Source organism: Cryptomeria japonica, chromosome 5 (genome assembly GCF_030272615.1).
Source record: "Cryptomeria japonica chromosome 5, Sugi_1.0, whole genome shotgun sequence".
In the NCBI taxonomy this organism is placed as follows: domain Eukaryota; kingdom Viridiplantae; phylum Streptophyta; class Pinopsida; order Cupressales; family Cupressaceae; genus Cryptomeria; species Cryptomeria japonica.
In genome coordinates, this window is record NC_081409.1 from 686,476,751 (window position 1) to 686,504,235 (window position 27,485).

General features: G+C 37.6%; 1 protein-coding gene across 1 annotated transcript in view; it reads left to right on the top strand.

Annotated features, from left to right (window-relative positions):
* The first annotated feature begins 16,895 nt into the window (after positions 1-16,895).
* LOC131040742 (uncharacterized) overlaps positions 16,896-27,485 on the top strand; it is a 70,778-nt gene continuing 60,188 nt past the window's right edge. The window contains exons 1-3 of the mRNA XM_059221622.1: positions 16,896-16,962; positions 17,355-17,537; positions 18,618-18,710. Of these exons, the coding sequence (XP_059077605.1) occupies positions 17,355-17,537; positions 18,618-18,710 (276 nt within the window). The 5' untranslated portion in view covers positions 16,896-16,962. The remainder of the gene's footprint in view (positions 16,963-17,354; positions 17,538-18,617; positions 18,711-27,485) is intronic.

A 27,485-nucleotide genomic window follows, 5' to 3' on the forward strand; every position in this document is an offset into this window, starting at 1 on the left:
AATTAATACCTTACAAAATAATGGTGGATGACCTGAAACAACATTTCACGAAGATAGACTTTGAGCAGATACCCAGAGAGCAGAATCGAGCTGCGGATGCCATGGCTACAATTGCTTCACTAATTGATCTACCACCGAATGAGACCCACTATGAGTTCTTGGTGGATAACCTTTTGGTTCCCTCATATGAAATCACTCCTACTGAGATGATATGTGTTGTTGGTCCTGAATCCCAGTTATACGGTTTCATTTTCACATACCTTCGTGACAATACCCTACCTCCTGACCTATCCAATAACCAACGTAGCACTTTCATTCGCCAATCTTCTTGATATATCATTTTAGCCGACATACTATACTGTCGAGGTCTAGATGGCACTCTTCTTAGATGTTTAGAAAGCAACGAAGCTTAGATTGCGTTACGTGAAGTACATGAAGGGATATGTGGTCCACATTCTAGTGGTCCTACCTTAGCCAAGAAACTCATCAGGACTGGATATTACTGGCCCAATATGGAAAAATATTCATATCAGTTTGTCAAGAAATGTAAGCAATGTCAACTTCATGGAGACCTCATCCATGCACCAGCGCAAGAACTTCAACCAATTGCGACTCCTTGGCCCTTTTCTCAGTGGGGACTCGATCTCATAGGCAAGATTCACCCTCCATCTTCCAACGGTCATAAATTCATCATCACTGCCACAGAGTATTTCACAAAATGGATTGAAGTTGTGCCTCTCACACAAGTCATTGGAAAACAAATTGCTACATTCATTCTCAATTATATCATCTGTCGATACAGTATTCCTGTTTCCATCATCATTGATAATGGGCGTCCCTTCAAAAATCAGGATGTTCATGAACTCTATGACCGCTTCCATATTACCCATCATTTTTCCACACCTTATTATCCCCAAGGTAACGGTCAAGCTGAGGCGTCTAATAAAACAATCCCTAAAATCTTGAAAAAGACAGTCGACGGCGCTGGCCGTAATTGGCATATCCAACTTAATCACGCACTTTGAGCTTACCATACAAGCATCCGCACACCTACAGGAGCTACACCCTATTCACTTGTTTACGACACCGAAGCTATCTTTCCTATTGAGGTCGAGTTACCCTCTTTACGAGTCTCTTTGCAAAACATTATCAGTGATGAAGACTATAGGGTCTCTCGCTTGCAAGAACTTGAACTATTGGATGAACGAAGACAAACTACTTTTAATCATCTCAAGGCTTATCAACAAAAAATGAGTCGCAACTACAATCATAAAGTCAAGCCTCACACATTTGAGGTATGTGACTTGGTTCTCAGAGAAAATCCTAAAAATCAGCAAGACAGAGAGAAGAAGGGCAAGTTCGAACCAAACTAGCTTGGTCCTTACATCATCACAACAGCATATGGATCTAGTGCATATCAACTCTCAACCACAAAGGGTGAATCCTTGGAGGATCCTATCAACAGCATGCACCTTCACAGGTTTTACACATAGCTCTTCAGAGTATCCCAATTCAAAAATACAAAAAAAATCAAAAAAATTCAAAAATACAAAAAAATTCAAAAAATACAAAAAAGTCAAAAAAAAAATCAAAAAAGTAAAGAAAAACCATTTCGTCCAACGGTGAAAACCACTTCGGTGGCGCCCTGGGCAAGTACCATGGTGAAAACTGGGTCACCAACTCCATGCGTAGAGACATTGCTCCTCCCTCCTTCAGGATTCCATTTCATCCTTTCACTTTGCACACACTCACAACCTATCCATCCATAATAAACTTACACATTCCCATCATGGCTTGTTATTGATCTATCTAAGATTGGTTAGCCATTCATAATAATCCCTTAGTTTCCATCCATAATAAATCAGCTCCTATCTATGGCTAAGGCAAATCCTACGTCTAGTAATGGGTGTGGAACTGAGAGCATTGCATGTTTCGAGGAGTACAGTTTTCTTCAGTCTATACGCGCACAATCCGTATGTAGTGTCCTAAAATTGTGACACTTGCAATTTCGACTGCATTTGGGTCTTCACGATGGCGACGCAACACTAAACCTGAATGGAGACCCCGAAACTTGCTCATGACATCAAAAATTGCATTTCTCAGCACCCTGGCCTGATCCTCCTTGCACCCTGCTGTCCCGGGAGGTGGGACCAGAGCGCCCAGCGCCCTGGTCCTTGGCCCTATTTTGGTCCCGGTCTCCTATGGGACTTCAGGCCTTTTTGTTTGCAATTTGGAAAATAACATTTCCTGGTCGGCCTAAGGTCGGGAAAATCAATCTTTTAACCCTAATTGGCAAGTATATAAACTACTTTTCCTCTCTCATTTGGGGAGGAAGGATGGAAAAAAGTTGGAAACGATATTCAAACATTCAAGCATTCAAGCATTCAAGCATTCCTTCAAGCAATTGATCATTCTAAGTCTCCATTCAAGGCTAAGTGTTGCATTCAAGACAAAGATTCAACCCTTGAAGAGGAGATCACTTACAACACATTACATGCTACAACATACAACATACAACAAACAACAACATCTATACCTTCGCATATAAGGATACAAACATCCTTACAACAAGGTATTAGTACTTGTTTTACATTACAGACATTTACATTTACAGCATTTCTCATTTCTTGGTTAATTCCAAAACCGGGGTTTGACCTAAAGGCAAACCCCTAATCCCTAACCCCCCAATCGTCTTCGCTTTTCTGTGTGTAGGTTGCAGGTACGCGGCTGAAATTGAAGATCTGGAATCCTTGTGAAGAGACGAACAGATCCCCCTTCGTTTCGCAGATTTTTCGGAGGACCGTGTGCACGTCGGGCGCCATCGTCCCGTCAACTTTTGCTCAAATTTGCAGGACAGTGTCGTATCGACATTTTACAGCTAATTTCAGGTCCGCAGCTTCATCCTATATCCCTAACTCAGTTTATAAGCGAATCTTTTTCACTTTCTATGCATTCCTAGTTCAATCTTTCTATCAACATTCTTTACAAAAGAGGGTAGCCTTGTTGTCTTAACCCTTGAAACTCATTTAGCATCCAATCTTGCATTGCATGGGATTGGATCTTGTGGGTTTCAACCCCTCTTTTGAATGTAAAGTCTCCCCTAAGTGAAAACCATCAACCCTAGTGACTCTCCCTTCTCTCTCCTCGGAGTTGGGGAGGGGAGAATGACTAGGGTTCGATTTTTCCGCTTTACATTTTGGTGAACCCGACGTGAACATCCTTTCTGATTATTCATAGTTAGATCTGAAAATTGGATTCCTTGATTACATTTCCATGTTTGATCTTTTGCAAAATTTTAGAGGTTAATTGCATAAAAACCCTAAATTTTCTTTTTAAGTAATTAAACTTGTGAAATGTTTAATTGTTAAATGCTTGTTTCAGATCTGCCCTTCTATTACAAATTATCAATTCATATTTGTGCTTTAATTTTGAAAATTAAGTGGTTAAGTGTCAAAACCCTAATTTTTGAAACCCTCTTGATTCAACCTTTGTCCGACAATTTCACTGATCAAAACATCTCCAAATCAGCTGTAACTTTGGATTCCGCAATAAAATCACAATATCTTTCATCCCTGAAAATTTGGAAAAAAGTTACGAGGACCGTGTGCACCCCGAGCGCCATCGTCCCTGACATTTTTTCCGAAATTTTGGGAGCTAGATCTTACTGTATTTTCCTGCTAAAATCCAGAATTTTGGCTGATTTTATCAATTTTAACACCTTCAAAATTACAGTCAAAGTTGGTCTAGCGATTGCTTGGATTGAGGCTTCTAATCATTCAAAAATTGTTGAAATTGAAATTTGTGTCGAAATTGTGTTTCTTACAGTCCTAAATCTGAAAAGTGTGTTATCATTCATTCAAAATTTCAGTGATTCATTCAAATTTTTGCAATTTGTGACTTTTGAAATTAAGTGCTTAATTACAACAACTTTGATTTCCGCTTTCAAAATTGAATTTTGTGTGAAATTGAGTCAACTTTCAAATTTCAAAACTTACATTGCTTTTGGTATTCCCTCTAAAATCATAAAATTCAAAATTTCAGTTTCCCTCTCTTTTTCAAAATTCAAATTTTGCATTTTTCGACAATCTTGGTAGGGTTCAATTTTGAGATTGCAACTTTAATTTGGCCTATCTACAGATCGTAAAATCACTCAATTTTTTCAGGTTAGCTGTAAAATCATCATAACTTTCATCCCTACAAATTTCGAAAAAAGTTGCGAGGACCGTGTGCACCCCGAGCGCCACGGTCCCGGACATTTTTTCTGAAATTTCGGGAGATTGTCCTGATTGTATTTAACAGCTTAAATCTGGAAGATTGGCTGGTTTTACTGAAATTTGCTACCTCTAAAATTCAAAATCTTCTCTCTTTCTTTAGTGCATGAGTTTTACAACAATAAGCCCTACCTACACTATTCCCGTTAGACGAAGCCTTAGAATTAAGTCCTTCCAAGGTTTAATTACTGAGGAGATGGAACCTAATTTGAATGGTCTTTTTAACGAGGACATGGGTAATTCCTCTAATCCTCTTAATGATGAAGAAGCTCTCCATGAGGTTTCTGTAGAACAACTTTCAAAATTGGATAACCAATTTGACGATTTTCGACAATGGATGTCTCAAGAATACCCTGATAGTCAAGCTCTTCCTTTAATTGAGGGTCTAAAACGTATGCTTCAAAGTGATAAGAATGGAATTGATATTTTGCGTGGTATTGCACACATTGTGGATTCAAATGTGATGCCTATGAAAAGTTGTGCCGAAACCTTAGGTTATACACAACCTCCTACTCAAGACAATCATTCTATTCCTTTGACGACTCCTATTGCTAGTATACCTACTTTTACATCAAACATAATGACTACTTCAACACAAGACATTCCTCCTATGATTACTAATCATGGGGGCAATCCCTCTTATTCAATCAACCCTCTTCCTTCATTCATTCCTTCAGTGAGTGTTCCTCTTATATCTCCACAAATGAACATGACGCAAGGGGGCAATTCATTTAACCCTTCCATTCCTCCTTGTAGTGTTCCTCCTGTCCAATCATCTCCTATGACTAACTATCATAGTGTCCCACCACCTTACTCTCTACCTTCTTTCAATAACATAACACCTCCATCACAATCTAACACGTCTAATATGAACTCTTCGACTGAAGCGACCATTAACAATCTTGCACAAACTGTCTCTTCTTTACAGCAACAAATTGCCTCTATGAATCAATCTAAGTTTAGTGTGCCCACATTTGATGTTGCAAGCCCACTTTCTCTTGACATTGTTCGAGCTATTCCCCCTAAACATGTTGAAATTCTGCATTTGGAGCTTTATAATGGTAAGGGTGATCCTCTAACACATGTTAAGACCTTTCAAACAATATGTACTGATTTTGCTTATGACCAAAGGTTGCTTGCAAAACTGTTTACTAGAACATTAAGAGACAAAGCCCTACAATGGTATTGCTCGTTGCCTTCCTATTCTATTACTTCTTTCGAACAACTTGCAAATGCTTTCATTCAACAATTTCAAAACAATATAAGTCCTAAAGTTACTTTGATTGATTTAATGCATTGTAAACAAGGTGTTAAAGAAAAAGTGACTGATTTCATTGGTAGATATAAGCATTTGTATGCTCAAATTTCTTTTCCAGTGCCTGACAATGATATTCAAAGAATCTTTATTTCTAATTTACAAAAAGACATTAGAGAAAAACACCTGTTTTCTGAGTTTACTTCTTTCCAACAGTTGTGCGCAACTCTTCACAATTATCAACTGACTGTGAGTCAAATGGAACAATCACATCCTATGGCTCCGAGTGATAAGGGTGATAGTAGTCAACAACCATTTGGGAAGTTTAAACTGAACAGAGAGTCCATTAAATTCAATGAAAACATCATCAACAACAATGTGAATGCAGCATCAGGTGTGTCCCCTATTTCTAAGTTTTTCAAGAGAGAAAGAAAGTTTACTCCTTTGAATGAATCATTGCATAGTATTATGAATAAGTGATTGGAACAAAATGTGCTTACTCTTCCTCCTATAAGGTAAATTGATCCTGCAAAGATTAATTCACCCTATTTTGATAACAAATCTTTTTGTCAATTTCATCGTCAACCTGGGCATGATACTGAAAAATGTTTTGCTTTAAAGGGCAAAATTCAAGATTTGATTGATAATAATACTATCTCTGTTTTTGGTGTGACTGATAAAGGCAACAAATCTGTAGCTCTTCCTAACCAAAATCTTCAGATTTTTACTGATCCATTGCCTTCTCATACCTCTAATACGATTGATACTACTGATTCCTCTGTCTCACCTGATTATCTCGTGTCTATGACTCCGAATGTGATTAATTTTGTGGAGCAACAGAAAATCCCTAAAGAACCTTCCATCACATTTGATTCCAGTGAAACTATCAGGGCACCTGATGGTCCTTTATATATAGTTGCAAAAGTCAAGAACACACCTTGCCGTGGAGTGCTTATTGATCCTTCTTGTATGGTTAATATCATTACTGAAGAATTTCTTTTTACTTTGCAATTGAATCAAGTAATCTATGATGAAACAGATGTGGTTGTGAAACTATTTGATGCATTTTCTTCTCCTGCAATTGGTTCTATTACATTACCTATTGAGGTCCATAACAAATCCCTTGATGTGGACTTTGCTATTATTCCATCATCCGAACAATTTCGTGTGAAGCTTGGCTATCCTTGGCTATCTTCCATGAAAGCTATTGCTTCTCCTATTCACAAGTGTTTGAAATTTCCCCATAATGGTGAAGTTGTTACTGTCAATCATAGTCTCTTTAAACCAGCTGAAAGAACTTCTAGCGTTCCTATTGATTACTTTTGGCCTAAACAATTCCAATCTCTTCCTCCGCGAAGTGATCATCTTTTCAAATCTTATCAAAAGTGGAAAACAGATATGATCCTATCTCTAAGTGAACCTAGAACACCCAAACTTGACATTCCTATCATTCTTGAGAAGGAAGTTCTTCCTTTGAAAGATAAAACCAATGTCTTTCCTCAAGAAGATTCCCAACCCATTCCTATGGATGTGACTATGCCTATATCTAATAAACTTCCTAAGAGTAGACCTATACCTCCTCGTCATGATGGACTTGGTCTCCTTCCTAAACCAAATATTCCTCCCTTATATGGAGCAGTTCCTCCTCCTTCCTCTTATGGAGAGAAGAGACCTTCCTCTTCTCCTATTATTCAACCTAAAAGACCACAACCTAAACACCCAAGTGATAAGGATGAGAACATTCCTCCTCCTCAATCTTCGCAACTTCCTACTAAGACTAGATGAAATCGTTCTGCATGTGAACGCCGACGAAAGCGTCATCTTAGAGCTCAAACTTCGCAATTCCCAAAAACACCTTCAACAAGCATTATTCCATTTTCTCCTCAGCCGACGATTGAACCGAAATCTCCTAAACATAAGATGCATGATGGTCTTGATCCTGTGCGAGTTAAAGATCCTATTTTTATAAATCTTGATGATCATATAGATGAAAATGTTATTCATGATGCAAATGTTACTCTTGTTCATTCTGATAGTGAATATGAACTTGTTGATGTTGATAACCATTTATCTAATGAATTTTCTAAAGCACTTATCCTATCTCCTAGACAAGAACAACGTGGCTCGGAACATGAACATAGCCCTTGTTTGGATCTTGTGATAGCTCCATCTGCTGTGTTGGATGTTCCTCCTCTAGCGTGTTCCCTACCTTCCCGAAACATTGATCAGCAAGATCGACGTGCTAGACTAGTTTCATTAGCATAGCAGATTCTCTCCTCCTCTATTTCTTTTATTACTTCTTCTATATGTTATTCTCATTCTTCTATTTGTTGTCCTTAATGTTGTCTACTTGAGGATGATGCAAGGCATTGAGATCTCTCGATCTCTCTCATGTTGACTCAAAAGACACATGTGTTCCCTTCTTCTAGGTGACCTTTCCTTGATTGGGGACTGAAGAACAATTATGCATACATACATATGATATACATGAATTATCATACAGCATACTAACCCCGAGGAAAGCGAAGTCACCTTGTGCTTTGTGTTTTGTGTCTATTATCCTTGGGCTTATCTCACACTTGGGGGCTAAATCCTTGTGATAACGTGCTCCTTTCTCATTTCTTATAGGTATCACTACCTTAAAGCAATCACCCCCGGTGAGGCGTGTGCGATCGCTTTAATGTAGGGGGGCATACATCCCGTCCATATCTTTTCAAGATACTTGAAAATTTCTTGACAAATTTAGCTTTGCCTTGAAAATTTTTTATATCTTTCTTGCATGACTCATAGTGAGGGAACCTTACTACTGACAGTCATGGTTCTCCCTCATGATCTTCCCTTTTACTTTGTCAATCGAAGTCGTAAGATCCTTAGTCCACTGGGGGCTTGGTGTATCTTGCCTCCTTGACGTGGTGAAAGTTTTTCAATATTGTTTCCTTGTACTTTACCGGAAGTATGAGCGTACGCTTATACTCTCGCTAAAGTGGGGGCTAAATGTAGCGTCCTAAAATTGTGACACTTGCAATTTCGACCGCATTTGGGTCTTCACGATGGCGACGCAACACTAAACCTGAATGGAGACCCCGAAACTTGCTCATGACATCAAAAATTGCATTTCTCAGCACCCTAGCATGATCCTCCTTGCACCCTGCTGTCCCGGGAGGTGGGACCAGAGCGCCCAGCGCCCTGGTCCTTGGCCCTATTTTGGGCCCGGTCTCCTATGGGACTTCGGGCCTTTTTGTTTGCAATTTGGAAAATAACATTTCCTGGTCGGCCTAAGGTCGGGAAAATCAGTCTTTTAACCCTAATTGGCAAGTATATAAACTACTTTTCCTCTCTCATTTGGGGAGGAAGGATGGAAAAAAGTTGGAAACGATATTCAAACATTCAAGCATTCAAGCATTCCTTCAAGCAATTGATCATTCTAAGTCTCCATTCAAGGCTAAGTGTTGCATTCAAGACAAGGATTCAACCCTTGAAGAGGAGATCACTTACAACACATTACATGCTACAACATACAACATACAACAAACAACAACATCTATACCTTCGCATATAAGGATACAAACATCCTTACAACAAGGTATTAGTACTTGTTTTACATTACAGACATTTACATTTACAGCATTTCTCATTTCTTGGTTAATTCCAAAACCGGGGTTTGACCTAAAGGCAAACCCCTAATCCCTAACCCCCCAATTGTCTTCACTTTTCTATGTGTAGGTTGCAGGTACGCGGCTGAAATTGAAGATCTGGAATCCTTGTGCAGAGACGAACAGATCCCCCTTCGTTTCGCGGATTTTTCGGAGGACCGTGTGCACGTCGGGCGCCATCGTCCCGTCAACTTTTGCTCAAATTTGCAGGACAGCGCTGTATCGACATTTTACAGCTAATTCCAGGTCTGCAGCTTCATCCTATATCCCTAACTCAATTTATAAGCGAATCTTTTTCACTTTCTATGCATTCCTAGTTCAATCTTTCTATCAACATTCTTTACAAAAGAGGGTAGCCTTGCTGTCTTAACCCTTGAAACTCATTTAGCATCCAATCTTGCATTGCATGGGATTGGATCTTGTGGGTTTCAACCCCTCTTTTGAATGTAAAGTCTCCCCTAAGTGAAAACCATCAACCCTAGTGACTCTCCCTTCTCTCTCCTCGGAGTTGGGGAGGGGAGAACGACTAGGGTTCGATTTTTCCGCTTTACACCGCAATAAAGAAACACTTGCATCATAGATCTGCAATAAAGTCCCATCTTCTCTGCAATAAAGTATCAGTTGCCTGAATTCAGTCAGTTTCAGATGAGACATAGCAGCAACAATAGGCTTCAACAAATCAAATCTTTCAACAGACTCAGACAACATATAGTTCAGTGCTATCTATCCTTTTTGTGAAAGTAAACATTGTGACCATAATCAAATAAGACTTATACAAGTGACAAGAGACACTAAACTTGAGGACTACAGTGGATGTTGGTGTCGAGTCTTGGTTTTCTTTTGATTTTATCTTTCTAGTGACATGTCTTTTAGCTTTTCTGGGATGTCTCTGACTAGAGATTCTATCTCCAGGATGTCTTTGACTAGAAGGGCAAGGATGGGGTATCGTCACCTATTTTTCTTTTGATGTCTGTGGATTGTCTCTTAGTAATGCTATGACTTGTCCAAGGATATGAGGACACCGTGAGTCTAGTGTGAACTGGGGCATTCCTTGTTTGTGATTGTCTTATCTCCATGCAAACAGGTACAATGACTTTCTGGGTCGAACATATGCCTCAATTGTCATAACCTATTTTGCCATAATAAAGTTCAATGATGATAACGCACAAGAATCTCTTTTCACTTTCATATCTTCTATCTTCCATTCCCCCTTTCTTGATTGACCTCCATCGTCCTTCTTGAGTCTATGTAGCCTGCTATCACATGACTGAGTATAATGACACACCAAAAATATCCGCATCTCATGTAGTTGCACCTGCATTATCACATATTAAGCATTTCATACATACATATAGATACCACAATTGCATCACATCCTGCACACAACACATGTTAGCACATCTTACATTTTTATCATGTAAATAGTCATTTGCATTATCATATTCATCTGCATTTCATATATTCATATTAGCATTTCATATATAATATATTAAAAACATAAAAGAACAAAAATATTGCATTTCATCATGTACATATTTGCATCTATATCATAAGCATCATAGAAACATCTCATCACATAGGTACACATGCATATAGTTGCCGCAAAGATGAATCATCTCATATATATATAATCAAAAGTGTCATGATACAATGATGTCAAAATCATATGGCTACAATCACCCGAAGGTGTCTACATCGTCATACAAAATAGTACAAAACTGATACATAGGGAGCCCTCTATGACTATGATGAACTCCCTCCCTTGAAGCCGCCTGGCCTTGATGGAGTCTGAGCCCTAGAAGGACCCACCCCAGGATCATCCCTTTTGTCCCCTCTATCTGGTGGTGGTGGAGGACCCATAACCCCACAGCTAGACGCTTGTCTCCTCTGACTCCCTCCAGTAGTCGTCGTTGTCCGTGATGGTCTGCGGAAGCTCCTCGCTCGTTGCTCTGGTGGCACTGCCCCGTAGTAAAGGTCTCGCCAATACCCTATCTCCTCCCCTGCCTACAGAACATAGGCATATCCAACCCCTATGTCCTATGTCGCCTGCCTCCCAGCCCTCAGTGCTGTCTCAGCCTCAGTATAACGCTTAGCCTGATCTTGCTCCCGCTCAGTATCCCTCAGCTGTCTCCTGAGACTAGCCGTCTCCCTCTCTAGATCCTGGGTCTCATCTGCCTGTCCTTGGCAGATCTCCCTCAGTTCAAGCAGCTCATCCTCCTCCTCCTCAGCCCCCTGTGCCTGTGCCTGTGGCTCCCCCTGTACTGGTGGTTATGCTTGTGCCTATGCCTCTTCCTGTGCCTGTACTTGCCTCTGTCCCTGTCCCTGCACCTGTCTAAGACCCTATGCTGCTGGCACCTGTACTGGCAATCCACCGCGAACCCTCACCACCTGAGCCTACCTCTCCTCTCCACCCTCTCTCCACGGAACCACCCTCCTCTCTCCAACTGCACCCCACCTCCTCCGTCGGCCTCTCCCCCCACCATCTCCATCATCATCCTCATCCCCCCCACCATCTCCATCTATCTGCTCCCCTGGGTCAGTCAGTCATGGAAATGGATGCTCAGCCCAATATGCAGTGTACTCTGCATCCATCCTTGCATCCTCTATCTCTGGCCACATATCCCAAGGCATAGGCACCATCTCTACCAGCTGCATCACTGCTTGATCATATGATAGCAACGACCCAAAGTGTGCCTGATCCCTGACTGTCTGAGCATACATCCCAGAACCCTGTGGCATCTGCTGAACCCTGTGGCATCTGCTGAACCCTGCCAAACTACCTACATACCCTGTCAACCAACTACCTCTCCAGTACATAGGGCGTCCGCCCAATCAGATAGCTACTCTTGAAGGTGTATGGCAGCTCCACTGCGTCATCCTCCCACGCCTCACACTCTCGATACGATCTCCATACCACAGTGTCAATCTCATCAATGACCCTGTGCTAGTGCTCTAGTCTCCCAATCCGCGGCTGCGAGGTAATCATATCATATAAATGCACAAAACTGCGCCCATGGCCCTTGCCTCTGAAATAAATTGGTCGGGTCACCGACAGATGCTCATATGAACAAACCTGCAACAAGGTAACTTCACAGCCCAATCCTACAGATCTATGATAAACAAACTAATGCAGCTCATAGTATAAGTGTGCCAGCATGCACGGTCCCCAGGCATATCTGGTATGTTGTGTAACCAGTGTCTCCAAGGTGCTCCCCCAGCCTACAGCCAACCCCCGTGTCGCCCTGTCTGGACACCAGAACCCACTGATCACTCCTCTTAGCACTGCTGGTAGTGCCAGTCCTGTCGTTGTCATCATGTCCCATGCCACGTGTTCAGCCCTCATCTCCAGTCCCGGATCCTGAAACACTCGTCTCAGGGCCTCCCTGTCTCCATCTCGATCATAGGGTATCAGCTCCACGTTGATCGGTATCCTTAATATCCTGTAAACATCCTCCAAGGTGACTGTCATCTCACCTATCGGCAAATGAAAAGTGCATGTCTCAGAATGCCATCTCTCGGCTAAAGCAGTCAGCAAACCCATGTTCGCCCGAAACTCAAGCACATACAAAATGTATCGCAGACCCATAACCTCAATGGTAGCCCTGTCCTCAGATGTCAACTTTGGTCGTAACCTCTGAGTCGATGGGAATCTCTCTCGTGACTCCAGCATAGGCAAATACTCCTGCAGCCAAGCAAATCAATCATGTCAATCAAAGTGACACTCACTGCTCATCACAAAGTGTTGCTATTTATCCTAGTGGCACTCCTTGTTCATCACAAAGTACTACGTTTTAGCACTCCCTGTTCATCACAAAATGTTGCTCATATTTACACTCACTATTCATCACAAAGTGCTGCTCATATTTTGGTACTCCTTGTTCATCACAAAGTACTATGTCTTGGTACTTACTGTTCATCACAAAGTGCCTCGATCTATCCTATCCTAGGGCTATACTTGAGTGTATCCTCTTGAGTAGTTTCCAAATTGGCAACGTATGTTCTATCACAGAATTGTCAATCCTAGCCCTATCTGCTATCCTAGTCTCCCCTAGAGGACCTGCTTGAGTGTATCCTCTCAGTGGCTTATCCAATCGACAGCGTATGTTCATCACAGAACTGTCGATTTTACCTTGAAGACATAAACGCGCCTTCTCTGCACAGACGCGCCTGAAATACATAGACGTGCCTATGCTCTGCACAGACGCACCTGTCCTGCACAGACGTGCCTATCCTACACAGACGTGCCCACATTTCACAAACGCACCTGCACAACACAAATGCGCTCGCATCTGGCACAAACGCTTTTCCCAGCATAGACGCACCTAGCACAAACACAAACGTGTCTAGCCAACCTAGACGCGCCTGGCACCAACGCAGACGTGCCTACACGTTTTTGACATTTTTTGACATTATCCTAAAGTGCATTTATTGCACTACCTAGCATGCATTAATGACAATATTTATTGCGACAAAGTACAAGGAGGTTTTTGAGGTACTTACCGGCTCTCCTGCATCTGCTGGCCTCTAAAATCGGCGAACGCGATCGAATCTATGCACCAATGCCATCGCTGTTGACTGTTGCTGCTCTATTCTCTCTCTGCACTCTAATCTCTTGGATGTGTGGATGACAATGAGGATGTATTCCCCTCGTGGTCTATCTTATAGACTACCCTAGCCCTAGCCCTAGCTCTTGTTTCCCGAGTCAGTCTTCTTTATCCCGTGACTCTGTCACTCCATCCTATCAAGTCAATCCATTCTAGCCTTTCTATCTTATCGAGAGATTGTCTATGATCTTTTCAGACATTTTCATCCAATCTCTCGAGGGGGCATATCATTCCCATCTTGGGGCAACTTTGTATCAGTTCATATTATCTTCTTTGAAACAACGCGACAAGTTGCATTGTCTCAAAGAGGGGCAAAATGTAGACACCTAAAATTGTCATGTCTAATTAAATAAATATCTTTATTTATTTAATTACTTTAGCATAATTCTTCTATTAATTAAATAAATCTTTATTTATTTAATTCATTCATTTATCCTCTTCTAGCCTTATTTCTCATTTAAATAAATACATTTATTTATTTAAATTATCCTTTTTCCTAAATTAAATACATATCTTATTTATTCAATTGATCCCACTTCCTCTATTAATTAAATAAATCTTTATTTATTTAATTAATTCATTAACCTTTTCAACCTATGACACATGTCATTCATCTCTTAATTCATACACTACCTACCCTCTCATTATTTTATTATTTCTTTTACCTACCCTCTAATCATAGCCGACCATTTATCTTTTACACCTCTCAATCTTATCCCTCCATTTCTTATAGTGTCTTCTATATAAGGAGATGCTTCCTTCATTATCAACCCTGACTACTTGATCAATTGACGACACTACGCCTTTGAACTTTCATATGCGATCTTACTTGCAACCACATTTCCGTTCTTTGTTGAGCTCTTGTGCACATAAAACTGAGAGCAAATATATCAAGCAAGATCAATGGAGATAGGAAGAATGGAGATCCAAACCCTATTGGACATGTGATGGTATAATCTTTGTGATTTCATTTGATTTGCATTGTCTTAGGTAATCTTCATATGTTATGGTGGATCTTTGTTGTTGTTAGGCTAGGGTTTTGTGGTTGAATTCATTTAGCCTTTCATTATTGTTGTTATCCATTTTCACCGTATACAGTTACTATATGCACACATCTTATTCAAATATTAATTCAATGTTAAGATTTCAACTCTATTAATTATTCGTATTTAGTTGAAATGACATTAGCAAAATAAAAAGATAAATTTGCATCTAGTGGTGGGACTCATAATGAATACACTTTATTCCAAGCTTCCTAATATGTTTGACATTAGCAACAACATTAATGTCGAGTTACAATATGATCTATTGCCATAATTTCTAATCTAACTTTTGCAATTAGAGATGTTGTCAAGAATGAGCCTAAATAGCAAGCCCCTCAACCTCTCCACATCTATCAACACATATGTATCCTTGTTCTCTAGCCTTAGCATGACATCCTCCAACTTAGGTATCAAATTTCGCTCCTCCTCGTCCTACTCAAGAATTTATATTACAAATTTATGATCCAGTTAAACTTCTCCCAACCAAATGAACCATGACTTTACCCTACAAAAATATTACACACTACATAATTGTATTTTATTTTCTTGTTGAAAAATAGGTTTGTAGGGTTTATAATATATATGTTTCACGTAGCTAAATATTTAAAACTAGCAAATGAAATGAAAACAAACTAGTTTTTAATTAAGAGATTTTAGAAGCAATACTTGTAAACAAATCTTGAGATGAATTGTGAAAATAGAGATTAATTATTAACAACAATTACTATTATTTGTACTTCTAAACATTTTACAATCATAAAAATCAATCATTATGTAACAATTTGTTAATTCTAACTACATTATATAAAAACTAAAAACTTATATTAACACATAAATATCTAAGTAGTACATAATTAATCTATTATTTAAAACATCTTACTTTTGACTAAATATCTAAATAATCTATAATTAATTTATTATTTAAACATCTTACTTTTTTATTTAATATATAATAAAAATTATTAAAAAGATACTAATTATTAAGAAAGTTTTACACTTTCCCTTTCTACTCTAAACAATCTTTCCCACCAAACTATCTTTAAATATGCATGTGCAGAGGGACTTAAAAATAGAAGTGTGCATGTGCACATGTACTAAAAACTATAAGACAAAATCATGCGAAATGATTTAGTGTAGGTAACTCCATCCAAAAGAATGCTAGATTACAGAAACAAGTCTGTAACAATATAACTAATGGAAATGCTAACTTTTATTAGTTTATTTAATTGAAAATGTTAACTTAATATAAACTGGTGGAAATGCTAACTTTTATTTTTTTTAAATTATAAAAAAGATTTTTGAATTTATTTTTCGTAACCAAAAAGCAAGTCTTTTTAGTTTTTTATTGATTTTTGAAGAATCAAGATGATAATAAAAAAAATAAAAAAATATTAATAAAAAAATTTAGTAGAATAATCCACTTTTATTTTAAAAAAAGAAAAGATAATTTGACATAGGAAAAAACAAACATTATAAGACTGGGTTTCTAAATATTATAATCTAAGCATATGTTCATTCTATACGGGTTTTCTTTATATTTGTTCAAATCTGTTTTTTTTAAGATGTCCATCAGAGATCCTCAAGAAGTCCGAATCCAATGCAGCCACATGGTCATGGGTAGCTGTGAAAACGACTGCTCTGACCCTACCGTGAAGGAGGACTTGTACACTTCCACACGCTTTTAGATTACTTTTAGAATATAATGGATTACTATAGTTTTTAAGGTATATGGAATAAAAAAATGGAATGGCTATTCAGTGACAGGATAGTCATTTTACTAGTGTTAAAAGTATTGACTATTAAAGAAAAAAGGTACTAATTAAATCTTTTATCTTTAGAATAAATAAATTACATCAAGCAGTATCTATTTGATCTTGATGTTCTTGTCTATGCAGCATCTAGAATACATTTTTGACTGTTATTGAAGGTATCAATCAAAATGTTACTTTAATCTTAATTTTGAGGTTCTAATAGACATGACAATAAAAATAATGTTTTTCTGATTTCATTATCTAAAAAAAAAAAGTAAAAGTATACATTCTAAATCAATTATTTAAGAAGGTAAAATTTGAAAAAAATAAAAATAAAAAACAAACTATCCATGAAGTAGACATTCTAAATCAATTATTTGAGAAGGTAAAGTTTGAAAAAAATTGATTTCTTGATAAGATTCAAAATAAGAAGACTTGAAAAATGTGTTAAAAGTTGCGACTTGTGGTCCTCTGAACTGTTTGTTCTGGTTAACTGTCATTAAAATTCTATCCTTTCATTTCATTCTCTTCCCAATTTTTTTGCCTTGGGGTTTTGCGCTGATCTTTAGAGACACCGGTTAGCAGGGATGATTATGCTTTTTTTATGCACTCGATCCCAGTTAATTCAATTCAGTTTATGAATTGGAAATCTGTTTTCTTCAACACCCAGTAAGCTATAAAAGCCTCGGTAAAATTAAGCATAATTCCGAATTTTACTATAATGAAGCATTATTCCGAATCTAACCAAAATTAAGCACAATTTGTGATATTGTACAGATGGCAAAATCTTGGCGTGTAACAGTCCTCACTCAGGCAGCTCTCTGTCTCTCTGTTTTTATGCTGATGATTGCGTTTAAGTTTTTGAGACCTGCAACGACACACAGTAATTTGGATTTGTATTTTATCAGTGTGGGAGATGCAGAAAGGCCATTGTTAGAAAGAAGAGCCCTTGCTAAACAGGTATGTCTTTTTTCAGTCTAAGATATTGTTATGAATTGTTTCTAAATTTGATTCTGTGAACTTTTTTCAGATCAAATTTCATAGTTCATAGTTCATGATATGTTTTATTTTTTTAATCACCAAACAGAAAAAACATGTAATTTTGGTTGTTTTGAAATTGTTATATCAGGACATATGATAAGCTCAAGGTTTCGCCATTTGAGATTAATCAAGTTTTGATTTTTAATTCTTTATATTTTATTTTATTTTTAAGAGGGATAAACTATTTGATCCTGAGCTAAAAACCGGTGAGATCATAAATGGAGGACTTCATCTCCACTTAAACATTCAACTATAGCACCCCAGCAGTGTTTGAACCTTGATGGCAAGAACAACAACACCATAACTTAACCATCACATCATGCCAATGCCAAAATTCTTGATATTTGCACAACATGTACTGGTCGTGTTTTCATCATATGTTTCTAAATGTTTATTTAGATTTATGCTTAATGAGCTTTTGTTATTTTGACCATACCATCACCCATTTCTACTCAACTTTGATTGTCAGGAGACTGGTTAATTGACATAGATTTGGTTTTTAAGGCAATGCATTTGTTGTTCAAGATTTTGTTTCTTTGATGTATCCGGCTGCTTTATATTCTTGTTCTGCTCTGATTATGTTCACTTTATGAAACATAGCTTTATGTTTTTATGCATTGTTCTTTTGAAATTATTGTTCTTCTTTTACTTTGGTTGCGTTCATTGAGATGAACAAGGCACTCCATTGTGTACTTTTACTGGTATGTGCTTCTCTCCAGTTACATTGGTCATTCTTGGTATCCTGCAGATATAAATATCCAAATGGCAACTTATAGACGTAAATATCCAAATCAAATCAAATCAAATCAAATAAATCAAACTGCTTTAAACCTGATGCTTATATTCCTTGATTTATGAAAGCTATTTATTTTTAAATATATTAAAAAAAAGTTGAGTTTGAATATGTGGAGTTGTTTTCAGGATCAATATTGGCCATTTAATATGTACTGACTCCCTTTAGCTTCTGGAGCTTACCATCTGAAATTACGCAACTTGCAGATAAAGGCAACTGCATTGGAGTATGATGTTCAGTTTGTTGTAAGCATCAGTGATGCTGATACCAATCATGGATTGTTGGAGAGTGTGCACGAGGTTTGTTCTCAGTTGTACGAGCCATTATAATGATTTTTTGTTCATCAACTAATGATATGCAATCTAAATTACTTCTTCAATATTGAAATTCATCGATGGAACATATTTTTAAAGGTCTTGAAAGTGTTTCTGCTGTTTTCTGGTTATCAATTATTTTCCATTCATGTGTTTTATTCTTCAAAAAAAGAAAAAAATCTTGTGTGAACTATTGTTCTTTTACCCATCAGATAGTTCTTTCTTGTTGTTTAAAAACTGCTTGAGCAAGTAGATACAATTCTTTATCGTGTGTGAAATATTTTACAACTGGTCCATGAAGAAGTTCTCAATGATATCACCAACTTATCTCATTTCCATAGAACATCTCCAGTAGCATAATCGCTGCCATTCATTCCTGTCCCAGATGGTAGTGATGCCAAAACCAGTGCATTGGTTATGATTTATGTCAATTCTCTACAAGCATGATGCCAATTTTAACTCCAAGCAAAGTGGGGTTTTCAAAAAAATCATGTTTTTTTTGGTGTGAACATTTATTCTCTTACCCATGAAATATTTCTTTGTTTTTTTAAACTGTTTGAGCAATTCTTTTTTGTATTGAAATATATCAAAACGGTCTCATGAAAAAGCTATGAATGATAGCAAACAAACTTACCTACTTGCAGAACATCTCCCAATGATGATGTTCACATGACTACCGATTTAACTTCATCAAAATTTCTGTAGCATCAATTCTTATTAAATGAAAATTACCTGTAGCCCTAAACTAAGTCTATAACTTTATAAGAAAATTTTTATTTTAAGGACTTGAACACTCCTCTTCCACGCTGCTCTTGATTACAATACATGGAGATTGGCTTTCACTTTGAGATTTCTGTCATCCCACAAGATCTGGAAGCACAATTGCAATCTCTGAAACAATACCACCCTTCTCTTGCAATTTCATTTAATATTTTACTTATGGGTGCTACTGATCACATAAGTGTCTAACAGCAATTTTCATCCATCAAATCAATCCTCCTCTTGTCTTCCTCAAGTGCTATATCTATTCCATAGTTCCACTGAGTTTCCAAAAGTGGGGATCGGTTTTGGGGAGAGAAGGACCAGAGACCTTGATTTGGGGATGACAAAGGGGTGGCAGGGGCAGCAACTAGCGGTGCACTGGTGGGGATCTTGTGCAGAGCCCCTAGAGGGGTTGAAGAGTAGCTCCCCTTGCAGGGTTTGGGGTAGTGCTCCTTGCTTGTTCTGTTTTGTAATGCAAGATGGGGTCAAGGGGCAGAGCCTTTGCCACCACGCACAAATTAAGGCTTTCTAGATCACACAGACCCTCATGGCACACAACATTTTTCATAATTTTATCACTATGTTTTCTCCAACACCAAATACTCACTATTTTTTACCAATCTGAATTAGTTTGAGTGCTACCAGTGAAGGTGGAGAATTTGACTGGTCTAAATGATGAGAGATACACATTGAATACAAGAATACCATCATTCTTTAAAAAAATTATAAATTTTCTTATATTCTTAGTTATAGTAAATCGGTTTTTAGAAATTCTTTATAGCAGTCAATAGAACTCAGAAACATTTATATAAACTTGATAACAATGAATATCCAACACCATTCCAACCTCACTGCTTTCTCCACTCCCTACTAAGCCCAAGTTGTTGATGACATACAGTTTAAGAAATTAATTTTTTGAATGCAGTTAAGATGAGTGTGTGCATCCAAGTAAACAAAAAGAGTAACAGCTGATTTAGTAATCCATTTTCATTTTGCCTCCAATGCCAAATAGGGATTCCTTCTTTCTTCCAAGGCTAACCATTTGTACAATGTGAGCATTTAGGATGTGGGCCAGTAGAACGTATACGGTTAGGACTACAACCTTACTTTTCCAAAAAAACATCTTAAAGAAAAGAAACTTACCTTTTTGTTGTTTCAAGCACGAGGGATGATTACAAGTTTCAGGGATGCACAAGGGATATGTCAAACCATATCAACCTTATTCCATTTGACCACCATGCTGCTCCACATCTCTATGTTATTAGAATAATTCTCTTCTCAAGATGGTCGATGACAGCATTGGCAGGTGGTTAGTATTGAATTTTCCTAACTAAAACAATGCATGCATGATTCTCTCCTCAAGATGGTCGATGGCAGCATTGGCAGGTGGTTAGTATTGAATTTTCCTGACTAAAACAATGCATGCATGAAAAAAATACCACTGAGTCCAAAAGATTCCAAGCCTACTTGGAAATAGTTCCCGACTTTTAGTTTTGTGTTGCCCATTTGTTGATAGCTCAATAGCGTTTATGATGGCCATTGAGTCCCCCTCAATAATCAAAGAAGGAGTTCCATTGTGAATAGCAATAGAGATGTTTGTAACCAATATTAAGCTTTGGCCTTGTTATTTGTGATCTTTTAACTTTTTTGATGCTGCCATGATCATATTTCTTGATAAATCTTGAATGTTGCATCCAATGCTAGACAAACCAAGGTTTCCTCTGGATGCTCCATTGAAATGAAGTTTGTATGACCCTTTGGAGGAGGGATCTATAGGAAATTTGCCAATAGAAACATGCTTAACCCCCAAAGCCCCTTGAACGAGAGGGAGTCTAAGATGTTTCCAATTGTGTAAACTTGATTTTCACCAAGAGGTGAAGCACATGTTTCTCTATGATTGATACAACACCTTGGTCATTATAATTTTGAGATGTCTACTTCCAACATAATAATGTCTCCTACGCTAATGTTTGTTCCTTTCTTTCCAAAAATGCCAAATTATGGTTGCCTTGGAGAAAATGATCAAACAACTTTGGAACAATCAAAGTAAGGTGATAGGAAGGGCACCAAATCAATTGAATTGGGAACATAACCATGACCAACACTCATATCAAAGGGGCAATGGATCAAAATGCCATATGTTGATTCAACATTGCAAGCCCAAAAAACACATCTAAATAGACCTGAGAATCGTAATGCATAATTCTATCACCTATGAGAATTTTCTTATGGAGGTCTAGCCAAGAAAAAGCATTGGCTTTAGGTAGGTCAATCATTATTACTTCCCTTGGGTTCTTATGATAAAGGCTAGCTAAGCTTTGTTGAATAAGATCTAGATTTGGTGCACACCCATCTAAGAGATTCCTCCTCCCCATTAAAAAAGATGATCTTGTGCTCCAATTCAGCCTTGAGCATTTCTTTTTGATAGAGAGGGGTGTTAGTTTTAAGAAAGTCCTTCAAAATAGCCTTTGTCAAACCGTTTTCCCAACTTAGAGAGAAGTCCTTAACCTTTGAGCCTCATTCTACAATCAAAACTTTGATGGATTCTAGCATTTCCTCTCTTAATTCCAGAGGAGGGAAATTGGCAATGAATCCACCAAAAAACTCTCATTGTTTCTAGTTTCCCAAGTGATGTAATTCATAATTATAGGTCAACACTGGATTAGAAAGTTCACATATGGGAGCCTCTTGGAGGCTTGTCAATTGTTAGAATTCTACCCTGATCCATTTTTGTCCAAATATCTTTCCAAAGCAAGGAGTGCCACTTGGCATTTTGGCAAGAGGAAAGTCCCCATGCTAACTTGGCACCTAGAGCTAGTTTTTGTTTGATGATATCTTTGAGACTAGCTCCACCAACTTTTTAAAGGTATAAACAATGTCCGACACCAACAAGGGGAACTTCCTTTTATTAGTCAATATTCTCTTGTAATCATCCCTCTTCAAGAACAATGGAAATTTTCTCTTGCAGAGGGGAATATTTAAATTTTGATCTGGGAGATGATGAGGATCTCTAAGGTGACCAATTCTTCGTCTTCATCTGAATCATTTTTTTTTCTTCCAAGTTACCAACTACCATGGCTACTAAAATACCTCCATGTCAAATGCAACAACTTCATCCAACTAAACTTGAGAGGATCATGGGGATTATTTCCAATAGTTAGCATCTCTACTTGAGGAGACTCTAGAAAAAATGTAGGCAATTTTACTATCTATTCCCAGATTTTCTCTAGTAGCCTTTTAGTAGTTCCCATTGAAGGGGATTTTGCTATCTATTCCTGTTGGAGGGAATTTTACTATCTTGGCTTCTTTCATTTCTATCTTCAACAAATTTTCACCCTATAGTGAGTTGATCTCTAAGTTTTAATGTATTTATTGATTTTCACAAGATAGTAGTTTTTCTACAAAATGATCTCTCTACACCCATGCACATAATTTTTTGGACAATGCCTTCACCAAATGCCACTTCCCTATCACACCCCTCTAGTATACTCTTTCAATCTGCCCTGCACACCCACATAACTCTTCAACACTTACAACAAGCAATCTCCAAAAAAGTGTCTATCACAAAAATCAATGGTACCACACCTCTTTTCACACTACCTTGGCAATGTAAAAAACACATCACAACCCTTTGTGTTTCCAACGTATGTACAATACTTTATTCAAAAGTGATAGGAATATTTATGTGTTGCCTGAAGTCTAACAAATAGTCCAAATGCAGACTATTGTTAACCACTTCCCTTTGATTTCTCAATCAAATCCGATCTACATGATTGTGTTAATAACCACTTGTAGAATGACATAACTTATAATAGATTTAATAAATTAAACCTATATACTAAACTCACTATATGTGATAATTCCTAATAGCAACTACTATAGAATGATGCAACAAACTCTTTCAATATTGGAAAACCCCTCAAGTATCCTCATCTTGCTTAAATTGGAAGGTTTGGACCAATTTACAATATCCTCTATCTTGGATTATTTTTTGCTAAATTGCAAGCAAAACTTGGGTCAATGGTGGGGAACTAGGCTATGGAGATGTCATTATTGTCAACTTTAATTTCAAGGTAGCATCATAAGGGTATTGGAAATGTTTTCATTGATGTCAAAGTGTGTTTTGTTCAAGAAGGGAGATTGTTGGAAATGTGGTCATTGATGTCAAAGTTTGGGAGATTATTATATCGTCTTCAATTGTTTGGGAGACTCAAGGAATTAAATTATTTTGAAAGAGGTGCAATTGGAGGCCAACTCCTGGAATTTTATTATTTGAAAGAAATGTAATTGGAGGCCAACTCATGGAGTTTTTAATATTTTCCAACCTATGTGTTTAATGCATTTGATTTTGGTGCATGAAGTGGCATAAAATGGTGAAGCAAGATTGTGTGTTAGTAGGGTGTGAAAAAATTTTATCATTCGAATATAGAGCAAAGAAGATTTATTGCAAAGCAGATTTAAAGCAAAGCAGGTTTAATATAGAGCTAATTTTGTGAATTTTGAAAGTGCATAAAAATATGCTCATCATCTATAGAAGAAGCAACATCCCGAAGGTGAAATTTTGCTAAAGAGGTTGGTGCCTCCTAAAAGAAGAGATTGGTGTTTCTTGCTAAGTTGGTGCTTAGTTGCGGGGATTGGTGTCTCCAATAGGTTGGTGCCTGCAAATTCTATAAGTGGGGATTGGTGACTCTAATGGGCCAGTGCCTGCAAATATTGTAAGATCATTTAATTTTTGTTGCGGCTGGATTTGAACAACAGATCCAAGCAGTCCTTCGTGGTTTTCTCCGGAAAGGGTTTCCACATAAATCTTGTCTTTCCTAGTTGCCAGATCTTAGATCTTATGTGATTTCTTTATTGTGGGTATTAAAATTCTAATTAGTAAAAGATTATCTTATACTGATTCACCTCCCCTCAGTATGATTATGTGCTCAAAAAAGAGTCAATGCACACCTTCTTTATGTCATTGGCAAGGGTGTAGGAGTCGGCTCAAAATTATCACTTGAAAAAAACAATGAATCAATAATGGGGTTTTGTCGATGACCAAAGTATTGTAGCTATCACTTTTCCATTGAGGACTCCTACTCCCTACTCTTAGTAGTATGAGGAATACCCGAAGTCCACAAGTTGCAGTCTGTTCTATTTATGTTTTTTCATCTAGTTTAGGGACAGCCACAACAAAGTCTAAAGGGAAATGTAGAATGACCAATAGTGATGTTGCAAACACGGTGACAAAGTTATTCAATGTGCAAAATAGAGATAAGACAAATGATGCCATATACAAATTCTTCTTTGCTAATGGCATTCCATTCCATGTGGCCCACTCTCCTCACTATAAGGAGGTTGTGGGAAAAGTAATCGAAGTTGGACTATCATATGTGCCACCAAGGGAGACAACATTGAGGACAATAATCATGGATGAGAACTATTGCAAGATTAATATTATAATGGAGAAAATGAAAGCTAACTAGGTTTCTAGTAGATGCAAGTGCAACATAATCATGGATGGGTGGATGGATATTAGTCATTGTCTACTCATCAACAGTATGGTCACATGTATAAAGGGCCCTTACTTAGGGCTATTGATTGTTTACAACACCACAAGAATACTCCTTCAAAGTTCCAAATCCTTAAAGCTGATATTGAGGAGTTCGGGCCAAAGAATGCATTGTAAGTAGTGACAATTGAAGCATATGTGCGCAAAGTTGCAAGAAATTGATTGAGGTAGTATACAGGATGACATATTTGGTGGAATCCTTGTTGTGTGCATGCCATGAATATTGCACTCAAGTATATGTGAAAAATTAGATGGATAATATTTTGTCAATGATGTTAGAGACGTGCAAATGTTTATCTACAACCCCTATACTTCACATGCACTCTTCAGGACCTTCGCTAAGGAGGAGTTTTTGAAACCTATGAAGCCTAGATATGCACCATACTTCATTCGCTTGGAGAGGATGCTTGAGTTGCAAGAGACATTGCAACTAATAGTTATGACAACGGAGTGGAATCAGTGGCCTAATTCTAATTAGAGCAAGGGAGGATGAAGGAGCTGGTGAAGAGTGATTCTTTTTGGATTGATGCAAAATACATGTTGCCACCATTACACCAATCTTTAAATTTATTAGATATGAGGACACAAATGCACCTAGCATTGGAGAGGTGTATGAGTGCATTAACAACATGCTTAGCCAAACAAAGGTCATTCTCATTAGAGTTATACAATGAGCACATTGAGTGGAGAAGCTCAACCATGTTGTTGTGCATTGAAACCAAAGTGGTATGTTTAAAGGCTAAGCAAAGTGATTCTATTTATAGGATGTTGAGGTAAAGGCAAGGTTCATGAAGGCCATTTAAAAATTAATGATTCTACTCAAGCTGGACAAAAATTTATAGCATTAGGGGATATTCAAAAGAGGCCAAGTTGGACAAAAAGATCCAATTCTATGGTGGACTATGCATGGGCTTAATTCTTTGACTACCACATAGCTATTCATCTATTGTCCTAGGTTTCTAGTTCTTTTTCTATTGAGAGGAACTGATCTACTTATAGTTTCATCCATTCTATTAAGAGGAACAAAATTACCTCTAAGAGAATGGAGAAGTTGTATTTGTACTTAATGCTTTGTGTCTCGCTGATCGAAAGATGTTTATGTATGAGAGGCCAGCAATCCGAGGGTATGTAGATTCATAGGAGCCAACACATGTTGATGAAGATGTAGCATACACAAGATTGGTTGGTATTTTTTTGGAGGATCTTGAGCTTGAGGAATCTAGCAATTCAAGTGATGAGGAGATCAGTGCAACTTTGGGGATGGGTGATGTTTTTGTGGCATTGGACGACCAGCCAATTGTATTTTTTAATGTAATCATGATTTCGAATATATTATAAATGTGTAAATACTTGGCATTTTCATTGTTCATTCAATGCAATATCAAATATGCTTTGAGTATTTCAAAGTTTCATATGTTATTCCTTGTATATTTTGTTTATAATTATTCTTTTAAGTGCTATATATATATATATATATGTTGTGAAACAAAAATGGAGAACTTGCTATATTTTCCCTTTTTGCCATATTGAAAAAAGGGTATTTCAGCAAGCTAATTTGAATCATGTTGATAATGATCTCATTTGTTCCTACTGAAATAAGAGAAGCATAAGCCTTTTTTATTTTTAATCTAGGACCTCCCTCTAATTGATTTTCAAGAGAATTCCATTTTTTTTCAATTGAATAACCTCTAAGAATATTCTCATATATATATATATACCAACCCCAAACCTAGGCCCCTAGTCCCCCCATCCTTGAGACCTATCCCCATTATCCCATTGTCCCCTCATCCCAAGCCTTTGTGAAACATAGGCTCAAGCTATCTTTTATCTCCATGGTCACATGAAAATACCCCATTGGGTTTAACTCCCCATCCACCAAGCACAAAACTCTTGAAATTCAAAATATAACTTTAAAAAATGGAATGTTATAATAATTTGAATTTAGAAAAAGTGAACTTAAAGAATACAATTTAAAAAATATAAATAGAATTTTGAAGTTACATTAATGATTTCATAGTGCTTTTTGCTAAGACATTATCAAAAATTGTCTTTGTGATCCCCTTTCTATTTGTCTTCAGTCTCCACATACAAAGATTACAACCATTGTTGGGTCACAAACATCTACTTTAAAGGTGTTAGCAAACCATAAATTCTTTTCAAGGAGATAAAGTTAGTCGCAAACCATGTGGTGACCACTTGTACATTTTGTTTCCCCTTGATGTGCTCTTTCAAGAAGCTAAACACCCAAGGGTGATTGTAGATGTACTTGGTGATGTTCTTGGCATCTTCCACCATGAATTTCACCCAATCAAGTTTTCCTATGTCCTCCAATAGAAGATCATCACAATGGCAAATGCAAGGGCTCCAAAAAAGTGTTGGGTGCCTCTCTTCAAGTAGTCTCGTTGCCATCACATACATTGTTACATTATCTTTTACAGTTTGGA